Raw genomic sequence first — 12,287 nt, 5'->3', positions numbered from 1 at the left:
CATGACCTGAGCCGAAGGCAGAGGCTTTAACCCACTGAGCCACCCAGGCGCCCCTCTATTCCAGGGTTTATCACAAACCCTGGCATCTAGCATTTCAATATATAGATTCCCTCTCTTGGTTGTTAGCACTAACATTTCTGCCCCAGTGGGACTGCCCCCGTCTGTCACAGACAGGCAAAGGAAACAGAAAGTCAAGGCATTCCCCATGTCCCCGAGGACCCCAGACTTAGGTCTGACAAACAGCGAGCTTTTAGGACAGAAGGACTTAGAGTGACCACTCATATTCACTCAGTGTTCCTTTCTATTCCTTCCTACAGTTGCCCCCTTTGTCTGGCCAAGTAGTTCCATTGAGGAAGGAAGCCTCTTAACCCAGCCTCCTTCGCCCTTCACAGTGACTGACAAGGGAGCCACCCCTTTCACCCAACAGACTGGGAAAATCCCCCAAAAGTCCCTCTGTCCTCTCTCAACTTCTGAAACAGCTTTCCTTGAAACATTGTAACTTGGCCTTGTGAGAATGAGCTAAGTCTTCATGCTGTGGCTTGGAAGACTGGCACTCCCCCTCCTTACCTGCTCCCACCAGACTGCAGGTGGTGATGAGAACCACCACAGCCTTTGGGAGCCTCATCTGCTAGTGCTCACAGCAGCCCCTTCTAGCCTTCAAGATTTTCATCCTTGGCTTCCAAAGAACGGCTGCTGTATTAGTCTGCTCAGCTGCCGTAACCACAGAACGCAGAATATGTGGCTTAAACAACAGGAATTTATTTCTCATAGTTCTGGAGGCTGGAAACCCAAGATCAAAGTGCCTTCCGGACTGGGTTCTGGTGAAGCCTCTCTTCCTGGCCTGTAGACACTGCCTTCTTTCTGGGCCCAGCTGGAGAAAGAGATGTCTCTCATGTCACTTCATCTTCCCGTCAGGTCTCCAGTCCTGTGGCATTGGGGGCCCACCCCGATGATCTCACATAACCTTAATTACTTCCTTAAAAGCCCTGTCTCCAAATACAGTCACACTGTGGGGTTAGGGCTTTACTGTATGAATGGGGAGGGGGCGCGAAACAATTCAGTCTGTAACCACCATACAGCCATAAATGCATGATAGTTGGTCATAAAGTCATTTAAGTGTTTCCCTTCCATGAGTGATTCTATGTCATGCCATCAAGAGACGGATTTATAACAACAGAATTGTCCTTAAAAGAGAGACAGAGGGCATGAAAGTACGGTGGTGTTACATAGAATTCCCGTTGGTTTCAGATTTTACATTAAACCCTGGGATGTGAACCCCCTTAGCTGGGACGAGGAGAGCCAGAGGGCCCCTCAAGCCTGACCCCTGCTTGCTTGTCTTCATGGGGTTGGAGGTACTTCAGTGACTGTCCTCTGAATCCAGGGGAGACCGAGAAGACGTGCAGTTAAGGAGGAGGGGGGTGAGACAGCTGCCGTGAGGCGAAGGAGGGAGAGCACACACTTCCTAACTGCCCAGACAGCTGCCGGCTCCTTCTGTGTCCCTGTTGGCCAGGTGCGAAGTCTGTTCTGCCGTGAGATCCGCCTTCTGGCAGCATGCTGTTTGAAAGTAGAGGAAACCGATGGGGCACAGAATGTACATGGGAAAGTCTTTCCCCTCATTTTTCTTTCTAACACCGACAAGAGAGAAAGAGCCAGTCGGGAAACTGGGAGCGTAAATGCAAACCCAAGTTTGACGGGTACCAACAGTGAGTCTGCGGAGGGTGTGAGGTTGTCCCTCACTGGCTCTCGTGTTCATCGTCTGCTACTAACAGCCGCTGCACACTTGCACATTGAGAGGCCCGTGGGTGTCAGCCCCGTGGTATAGTGAAAGAAGAGGGACCGTCTATAGTTGAGGACGGGAGCTAGACACGCCGAGCAAGGTGTACCAAACCCCAAGAATTGGCCTGGGGTCTCCTGCTCCAGACCAGCTTCTCAGGAGGTATCTGCTGGCTCTTCTTGGCAGAATGGAATGCGACCATGCTCTGTGTTTGTTTGCCCCCAGAACTGTGTCCTCTGAGTAGTTGCTGCCTGTCTGCATATGCTTTGACCATAGTCAGAGGCAAAGGCATGGAGAGTCTGGGAGCCATGAGAACCACCCACCTAGCCCAGCATCCTCTGCTTAAGGGCACATCTGTGTGGTTGGCCTGTCAAGGATGACTGTTCTTACGTCTCCATGGGGGCAGATAGAGCTTTTAGACAGACTCCTTGCTTTATGTTGTCACACTATAGAAGAGAGACATCAAGATCTTGGTATTTGGGGGGACACCTGGGTGGCTCAGTGGGTTAAAACCTCTGCCTTCGGCTCAGGTCATGATCCCAGGGTCCTGGGATCAAGCCCCACATTGGTCTCTTTGCTCACCAGGGAGTCTGCTTCCTCCTCTCTGTCTCTGCCTGCCTCTCTGCCTACTTGTGATCTCTGTCTGTCAAATAAATAAAGTCTTTAAAAAAAAAAAAAGATCTTGTTACTTGGGAATTCAGAGGTCCTTACCCAAGGAGGGACAGCATAAGAACAGGGCCTCTTCTTAAACAGTAAGTAGCAGACTGAGCCCCCATCCCCCGCCCTGCGCCGCATGACTGCGCCTTCAGAGTCCCTGTGTGACACACAATCCTGGCTTTGCAGGCCATCCAGAGGCAGCTGGAGGAGGTCGAGGAGCGCCAGAGGGCTTCAGAGATCCAAGGAGTGAGGCTGGAGAAGGCACTGAGAGGGGAAGCAGGTAGGCAGCCCTGGAGAGGTGGGTGTGGGCCCACGTCCATGGTCTGAGAATGTGCCTGTCTAGCCATGCCGTCACCCCATGGAACCGTTAACGTGGACATGCGTTGCTGGGTTTCCAATATCAAACTGACAGTCCCACTGGAAATTCCTAGGGTCCTGGCCAACCTGTGGACCTTGTACCTGGGTTTCCGGCCTGCCTGTCTCATCTCTGTGTGAATGTTCTTTGCAATCCAGGGGTGATGAGAAATTCGGAAGAACCACTGGGGTGTTCAGACAACATTGGTAGTGAATCAGAACCCAGACTTGGACTCAAAGTCCTCATTTCTTCCTTTTCTAGCCATGTCCATTGGGCCAGTTGCATCCTAAACCTTTACAAACTTTCATTTTCTCCTCCAAAATGGGGATATTTGTGTTTTCCTTTAGAACTGACATAAGGATTAAAGAAGACGTTAGATATCTCATATATATATATATAATATATATTATATTTATATATATAATATATATATAATATAATATATATTATATATATATTATATATATATAAAATATAATATATATATTATATTATATTTTATATATATATATATATATATATAAAATATAATATAATATATATATATATAAAATAAAGAAAATGAATTAGTGTCTTGTCTGGTACAAGAAATGGTAAGTGTTCCACCAATAGCTTCAGACTCTTAGATCCAAAGAGAATTCCTCTGGTGAAGACCTACCATGTGGAAGACATGAAGACAATGGGTCTATAATGATGAGCACGGCCCAGTTTCTGCCTTTGAGAGGTCCATGGTCCATTGACGGATGCGGACATGTAAATAAACAGACTGCACTACAGAAGGACAGGGGTAGGGATAGGAACAGCATTTGGGGAAGGGGACATGGGAACATAGTCACTAGTTTCCTCACTGACCTTGGGGAAAAGGGCGCTCAGGCTAAGCACCTGGAAGGGGCGATCCATGGCAATGGAAACCTCAGGAAGGATAGGAATTCACCTCTTCACTAGGAGGTGAGGAGGTTGTTCTGGAAGAGGGAATGGCACCTGCAAAGGCCAGATGGGAAAAGATGGGAGCCAGCCAAGGATTCTGAGGTGAGGGATGGCTTAAAGAAGCCTACATTTTGGGAAGCCGCCCCAGCACTAGTCCACGGCTAGTGAATTGGAGGGACCCTTACAGTTAGTGGGGGGGGGGGGGTGGAGTGGCATTGTCTCTTTAGTTTTCGAATGTGATGTCTTTAACCTTCTGCATTTTGGATATCACGTGTGAAAAACCAGACCCTGAAAACATCTCCACGTGCAGTTGCGTAAGCAACATGGTACTTGTTCGACAACATAGAGGAAGGTTGGGATTTCAGTTCTCTTAAAAGTTCAGTTATTTGAGAGTGATGGCAGCAACAGGGGCAGACCTGGATTTCGTGAGGCCTGAAATTTGTACAAAGTTCCATGGGCAAAATTTGGAGGGTTGCTCCCAGAGCCTTGCGAGGTCTCAACCAAGTGAGGGGCCCGGCGGTGTGGGCTTCTGTAGCTGCACGGTTTGCTTGTTTCTGCGTGGCAGGGGCATACTGGGGTCTGACTTTCTCCCTCTGAGCCTCAGTTCTGGTTTGTAAGGTGGGAGTGATCAGCATACCTGTGTCTTTGATTTGTGGTAAGGATTGGCTAAAATGGTTTATGTGGAAGTCCTAGCATAGCACCTGGCATGGGAGAGACGATTAGTATTTGTTTCTTTTTTTTTTTTTAAGATTTTATTTATTTATTTGAGAGAGAGAATGAGAGCATGAGTGAGGGAGGAACAGAGGGAGAAGCAGACTCCCCGCTGAGCAGGGAGCCCAGTGCTGGACTCGATCCCAGGACCCTGACATCATGACCCGAGCTGAAGGCAGACCTTTAGCCACTCAGGCGCCTCTGTTCCTTTTCTTACTAAAATACACTGTGTGTTTCCTGGCAAAGGTAACCCAAATCCACCTATCAGGAGTAGACTTCATGACAAAAATAATAACTGTTTCTTGTCTGGAGGGAGGGTCCCTGCCTACCTCTACAGCTGTTGCTGGGACATTCAACACAAGGAACTGCCCTTGTTGGCTGCATGGCCAGATTCCCCATCAAGAAGGCTCTGCTCTGGTCTCTGGGAATCCACAGGGTTCAATGAGAGCCTTAGAAATGGAAAGAATAAGCCAGCAAAGCTGGGGCATACTTCAGTTTGCTGGGGAGGCAGGTTGGTGTGCTGGGGAAAGGCGGCCAAGAGCCCTGTGTGCGAATTCTGCCCCATTGCATTTAGGCTGCGTGACCCTGGGAGAATTGCTTTGCCTCTCGGGCTGCAGATTCCATACGTGAGAAATGGAGCTAATAACCCTTACATTATGGGGTCATTTTGAGAATTAAGGGCATTGGTGGGCAGAATGCCTCCCAAGAGTGTCTACCACGTTGCAGACATTCAACAAATGCCACCCGATACCCATTTTTTTTTTACAAAGTACTCTTAAATATCCGCACACACATGCACTGTGATTTGACTCGCTAATCTTTACCGCTTAAAATTTAAATTCTAGGCACCAGATTTTTCAAGCTTCTGAAAATCTCCCTCTCCCCCAAGTGTACAGAAAGGCTATTTTGAATTATCAGCTGAAGAAAGCCAGCTTCTGTTTTCAAAGGTGTGTCGACCCAGCCAGAAGATGGATCCCCTTCATTCCCTTTACATCCTTAGTAATTTAATTCTCTTGTTCAGTTTATGGGCCTTTTCCTCCCTTGATTGTCCTTGTGTGGGTGACAGATGCAGATCAACACGGGGCTGGAGCCTGGAAGAGTCGAGTCAAGAGAGTGGCCCCGAAGGAAACCGAACGGAAGATGTGCAAACCAGGCATCGAAATTAATACACTCCAACTTGTAATAACATTTGTGCAATAATAATATTCCTTTGCAGTTTAATATTCTATTCAGCCCCTTTAAAAGATTGCCCTGGTGCTTAATGAATGACCAATGCTTATTAGGTTAAGTTGTATTTGAGCTGGCCTGTGCTGCTCTGGTTCAAGTGATTTAATGGGAATTATTTAATAGGTATTATTAGGATAATTAGAAAATGATCACAGTTAGGCAATAATATTGAGCTATAAAGGTTGTGAATAACCAAATTTAGAGACAGGCCTGAAAACATGAGTAGTCTGTGACAGTTATGCAAGGCTCCTCTAATAATTACGTGCGCCAGCCTGAAAGGCTCTTTTGTTCCTAGGAGTTATTCATTAGGCGGGCATTGAATTAGAGGAACATGCGGGGGTGCGGGACGGAGGGCAATGATGGCTGATGAGCAGAATGAAGCTTTGATGAGCTCCTAATTGTCGTGACAACAATTCCTTCTTTCTCCCCAACAGTCAGAAATAAACTCCTCCACCCCCGGGAAGGGTTGTTCTGCATTTTATCATGGAAAGGGAAACAAAGAAAAACAAAAATCCAACCACCCACCCTGGATGATAAGTCATGATGTCCTGTAGGGTGGGTGTTGGGAGGTAGGGAGAAGTGTCATGGACGGATGTCCTTGGAAAAGGGAATGGATTCCCTCGGTGTTCCTAGCTGCCCAGAGTGATGGTCCAGGATGTGCAGGAGCATGATTGCCCCAGGCCCCACCCTCCAGGAGGAAAACAAGCCAAGCTTTGCCAGCCACTTAGACCCTTCTTGGTCAAGGCGCGGTTACCCACTGCTTTGTTATCGATATCGATGTGGTGGCCAGTGTTAAGTGCTAGGGCCATGGAATTCCCCAGTTTTGCAGGAGACCGCCATCCAAATTTAGATGGTGTGGATCACAGAATCTGCGATTTCTTACAAGGAAGCAGGTGAAATCTCTTGGAAACTGAGAGCAGCTTAGAAGGAGAAAAGCTTTGTCCCTAAGGGAGGTATATGGGAATTACTTCTCCCTTATAGCTCTCCCAACTTTGGGAGAAGGTTTACCAGCTGGTTGTCTGCATTGAGCTTGTTGTTTGTTTGGAAGGTTTGCTAAGAGCCAGATGGCTTCTCCTTTGCAAAAATGGGAGTTTACAAAGAAATAGCAGAATGTGTGAGGCTGCCGGTAGGTGGCAGCAGGAGCACATGTTATGCTGAGAGAAATTGCAATGCTAAACTAGCCAGGAAGTGGGAAGTAGCTTGGTTTCCATCTTGATGACTTCTGGGGAGCAGAAGAAATGATACTTTCCTTGGTAATGTAGCAATGAGGTGTCCTGAAAAGAACGCAGGTACTGGGATCAGGCACTTGTGAGTTTGAGTCCCAACGCCATTCATAGAAAATGGCCAGGAGTAAAAAGATTCCAAAAATGATGGCTAAGCAAGCCAGGAATTTAGATGGGTTTGCTGAAACGCTGCAAGTAAACAGTGAAATTCAGTGCATCAGAGCATGGGAGTGTTTTACTCACTGCCCAGCAAGCAGCAGGAACGTAGCATGGTACAAGTTGTCCTCTACTTGAGTGTGGCCATGTGACCTGGTGGGCCCAGATGGCAGCTATGCACACGGTGGATGGTGCCACAGCTCAGGAGCTCAGGCCAGGGCACTCAGCAGCCTTTATAGCAAGCACTGAACAAGCCAACCCCTTCCCAGGAACCAGGTAGCTGTACACTAGTCACCCTGTGGGATCCTGACCTCCTTCTCAGAATTATCTCCTTGGCTGGTTGCAGGAGTGGCTCGGGGCTGGAGGATGGTAGGGACTTGCCGTTCGGCACACTCAGCAGAGACCGTGCAGAGAGGCTCACAATCTACTGCAAATTGCTTTACTCAACAACTAGGAATTATCCCTTGATTGTGTGTTCCCCTTGGATTCAGCCTCCGTGGCCACCTTGTAGAAAGTCAGGGGCCTCACAACAAAGATGGGCTCTGTGACGGTGACCCCAAGATTCTCTTCCTGAGGAAGAAGCCTCAAGTCCTCTCCACTGTGTGGATTCCAGGCACATTAAGGTTATCTGCCCTAGAGGATTTCTTTACACAAAAAAACCACCATGACAACAGCAAGATGTGCATTTTATATCACAAGTTAGTACATATAAATATATAATTGAATACAATTCATCAAGAAATAATATTGAATTTTGCTACATGTAAATGACTAGTGCTTTCCATTCTGTCTTACATTTAGTGCTTGTGGTGGCCCATTAAGGTAACTTTGCAACCCTCAGGTTTAAAAAACACGGTCATAATGGAAAAATATTTGAAACTACATTACCAAGTGGCTGACTCAGCCAGAAATACAGAATGCAGTTCCCAAGAAGCCCGGAGCAGCAGAATGGTGGATTAGAAGCTGTAACAGCCGATTCCCCACAAGTCTACTTTCTGAAATACCACTAGGCTCCCAAGCAAGCGAGGTAAACCTCTTAGGGCCAAGAAGAAGGAAGAGAAGAAGAAGACAAGTGTGCTGAAACTTCCACATGCCAGGAAGGAAGCAAGCATAAAAAAGAAATCCAGGGTTTCCTTAAGGATAAATATCAGTGGTTTTAAAGTTTAAGCCTTGGGACTAACAAAAAGGAGGGATGCTAACCTTGGGAGTCCGCATCACACCAGTTCTTCCAGCTCCCTGAACAACAAGTATAGATCCTCTGTGAAAGAAACCACGCTTTAGTTTATGCACTCAGGATTCAGACAAATTAAGTTCAATAAACTATGAGATGATAATAATAAATAATCCTACAAAACACAAGGAAGTGAGCTGCTAGAATGGCCAAAACCACAAATTTAAATGACCAAGAACTTCAACTACTATAAATTGTTACCAAATATATTATGTCCTTGTGACAAACGTTTGCAGAAATAGATGACACAGAAAAATGAGCCAGCAGAAAAACACACTACAGAAGTTGACAGGCAACACCACCTTTGCCTTGACCAGCTGTAACCACAGTCAAATGTAATATCATGAGCTTCCTGCTGTGATGGACCAAGAAAGACACAGCATCCCTTACGTGGCAGAAATGTTTAACCTGAATTTTACCAAAAGGATATAATCAGACAATTGCAAACTAAGAGACAGTCTGCAAAATAACTCACAAATGTCAATGCTATACAAAAACAAAAGGCGGAGGGATATCTAGGAACTGTTCTAGATGAGACTAGGAGACCAAAGAAACATAACAATAAAATGCTTGATCCTTTAGGTTTAAGTTTTTCTGAGTAAAAAGTTGAGAAAATGACCGGAGATTTTTTTTTTTTAAGGATTTAAAAAAAATAGATGGAGAGTCTGAAAATGAAAATATATTCATTGAAATTAAAAACTCATTGAATGTATCGCACAGCAGCTTGGACACAGCTGTAGAGAGAATGAGTAAATTGGACAGTATATCTGAGGAATGAACCAGACTGCTGCACAGAGAGAGAGAAGGGGATGGAAAATATGGAAGCGTGGCTTGTGGATGGATGTAGAAGATGAAACAAGAAGGTGTGGTGCATGTTCAATCAGAGTCCTGGAAGGAGAGAATAGAGAAAATTAAGGTCATGTATTATTTGAAGAGATAATGGATGAAACATGACAACGAGGCATTTATAAGTGTTAGCTTTCTTCTTCTGCAAGTGGGTGAAAGACATAAATCTATAGAGACAGAGGTTCTGGGACACAGAAATCAGGATAAATTTGAAATACATCCATATTTACCTTGGCACAACGAGGGAAAATGTAGAACATCGAGGGCAGAGATGATCTTTAAGTAGATAAAGTGTAAAGATAAATCATCTAAAAAGGCAGCAAAAGTTTTACCAACTGCCCTTTTTACAACAGCATAATGGGCATCACAAGACAGTGGAGTAAAAGGGTCGAACAGCTAAAAAAAAAAAATAAAACCCGACTCTCAAGCTAGAACAGTATAACAGAAAAATTGTATTTCAAGAACAAGTACACAATAAAGAAATGTTCATTTTTTTTCTCAAATAGAGTTAACCATGTATAAACAAAATTCTAACAATATACTTTAAGGAGAAAAGGATATATGCAGAAGGATAGTCTGAAATATGAAAGAAGAAATAGTGAATAAAAAATAATAAACATGTAAGTAAATCAAATAAACATTGTTGATATAAAATAATATGGAAGTACTGGATACAAGATACAAGTTTGGAGTTGAATGATTGGAAGTAAAGTGTCCCAGGGCCCTTATATTGTTTAAAAGAAGGCTGAGACAGTGTCGACTTTGTTAAGGTATTAAAAATACCTCTTTAAATTTTAAATGTAGACACTAAAACAATGGAAATAATATTAGTAACTTCCAAATCTGTTGGAGGAAACAGAGAAGAAATTTTTAAAAATAATAATCAGCCAAACAAAAATCCCAACTCAATTCCAAATAAACACAGAAGAGCATTTTAGAAAGATGAAAAGATAGCACAAAGTAAGCTATAGAAGGAACTCCAAATATCTTAGTAATCATAATGAAAGTTAATAAACAAGACAACTGTATGCTGTTTAGCAAATCCATATAAAATATAAATACACAAGTATACTAACTAAACACAGCTGGGGGTAGTATGTATTTAAAATTCTCCATGACAAAAATATTTAAGAAATTAGAAAAAAAATCTGGAGGTAATTACATTAAAAGCAGATAAAATAGCCCTTAATACCAAAACGATGATTAGAAATAAACAGGAATAAAATTGCTGCATAATTTTTATTTTTTAAAAAAGAGTTTGTTTATCCATTCACTTGGGAGTGAGAGAGAAAGCACAAGTCATGGGAAGGGGCAGAGGGAGAGGGACAATCAGACTTTGTGCTAGTCCCTCTCCCTCTGTCCCGAGGGGCTCCCAGCACTGAGCCTGATGCAGGGCTTGATCCCTGGACCCTAACCAGGAGCTGAGTGAAACCAAGAGTTAGAAACTCAACCAACTGAGCCACCCAGGTGCCCCATATTACTTCGTAAGTCTTAAATGATCAACTCACCAAGAAGATATCACGGTTTTAAATGTTATGTATTGACGATAATATGCTCATAATATATATAACAACAAAAAAAGATAAACTACAGGGAGAATTTCTACTACAGCGGCAGGAGATTTTGGTATATCTGTCAATGGCAGTCAAGCAGACCAAACAAATGTATAAATGTGAACAATGCAACTAATAACCTTAATTTAAAAGACATTTATAAATTCCTCTACTGCCAAAGTAGAAAACGTATATTCTTCTCAAGTTCACATGGTGATTTATAAAAATTAACCATATTAGTTCGTAAAATAAATCTCAGAGAACCTAAAGTATACAGACCACATCCGATAGTACCATGTACTTACCATGTACTTAACTTAGAAGTCAGTAGCCAAGAGATAATTTCTAAAACTGTGCATTTCAGAAGTTAAAAGGCACATTTCTCAGGGTGCCTGGGTGGCTCAGTGGGTTAAGCCTCTGCCTTCAGCTCAGGTCATGATCTCAGGGCCCTGGGATCGAGGCCCGTATCGGGCTCTCTGCTTATCGGGGAGCCTGCTTCCCCCCTCTCTCTGCCTGCTTCTCTGCCTACTTGTGATCTCTCTCTCTCTTTCTCTGTCAAATAAATAAATAACTTTTTAAAAAGATACATTTCTCATGAGCAAAGAAAAAATCAATATCTAAAAATACTTGGAAATTTAAAATATTCCAAATATTTAAATATATAAAATATATAATACAGGGGCGCCTGGGTGGCTCAGTGGATTAAGCCGCTGCCTTCGGCTCGGGTCATGATCCCAGGGTCCTGGGATCGAGCCCCATATCCGGCTCTCCGCTCAGCAGGGAGCCTGCTTCCTCCTCTCTCTCTGCCTGCCTCTCTGCCTACTTGTGATCTCTCTCTCACTGTCAAATAAACAAAATAAAAAATCTTTAAAAAAATATATATATATATAATACATAAAATATATATATTTAAATATCTAAATATATTTAAAATATACCAAAATATACCTTTACATACAGGAGAACAATAGATCAAAACTCAGGGGATGTAGTGAAAACTGTTGAGAGGTATTGCCCTAAATACTTTTATTAGAAAAGAAGAAAGGCTGAAAGTTAATGAGTTAAGCCTCCAACTTAGTTTAGAAAAAGTAAAAACAAAATAAGCCTAAGCAAGAGGATAATAAGCAGAAGGAAATGAAATAGAGTCATTCATTGTAAAAGGGAGAGGACCAAGCAAGCCAAATGTTGGTTCTTTGAAAAGACTAATAAAAGACTAGAAGCAACCCTCTTAAACTGATTTTTAAAAAGAAGATAGAAGACTGAAATAAACAGATTAGAATTGAAAAGGGCAGACATAACCATAGATATGGAAGATACCAAAAAAAAAAAGAATATAAATGAATATTTAATACATTAATTATAAAATTTGGCAAACTAAGGGTGATTTAACAATCACCATATTAACAAATGAAAGGGGAAAATTACATGGTCTTTTCAATATAAGAAGAAAATATCATTTGACAAAATTCAACACTCATTTGGGACAAAAACTTTTAGCAAAAAAGGAATTAGAACAGGGTAAATGTTTTTAGTTTAAGAATATATTTGAAAATGTTATAACAAACATCACTGTTAAATGGTAAAATATTAGAAGTATTTCTTTAAAAATCAGAAATAAGAGAAGAAT

The 12,287-nt window shown here is 43.0% G+C and overlaps 1 protein-coding gene across 5 annotated transcripts in view; it reads left to right on the top strand.

Annotated features, from left to right (window-relative positions):
- MICAL2 (microtubule associated monooxygenase, calponin and LIM domain containing 2) overlaps positions 1–12,287 on the top strand; it is a 213,885-nt gene that overhangs the window by 184,479 nt on the left and 17,119 nt on the right. For all 5 annotated transcript variants that reach the window (XM_046015436.1, XM_046015434.1, XM_046015435.1 and 2 more), the window contains one exon: positions 2,618–2,711. In XM_046015436.1, coding sequence (XP_045871392.1) covers positions 2,618–2,711 — 94 coding nt within the window. The remainder of the gene's footprint in view (positions 1–2,617; positions 2,712–12,287) is intronic.

The sequence above is a fragment of the Meles meles genome, chromosome 8 (genome assembly GCF_922984935.1).
Source record: "Meles meles chromosome 8, mMelMel3.1 paternal haplotype, whole genome shotgun sequence".
NCBI lineage: Eukaryota > Metazoa > Chordata > Mammalia > Carnivora > Mustelidae > Meles > Meles meles.
Note: the sequence above shows the minus strand (reverse complement) of the source record. Positions and strands in the feature narration are given on the sequence as shown.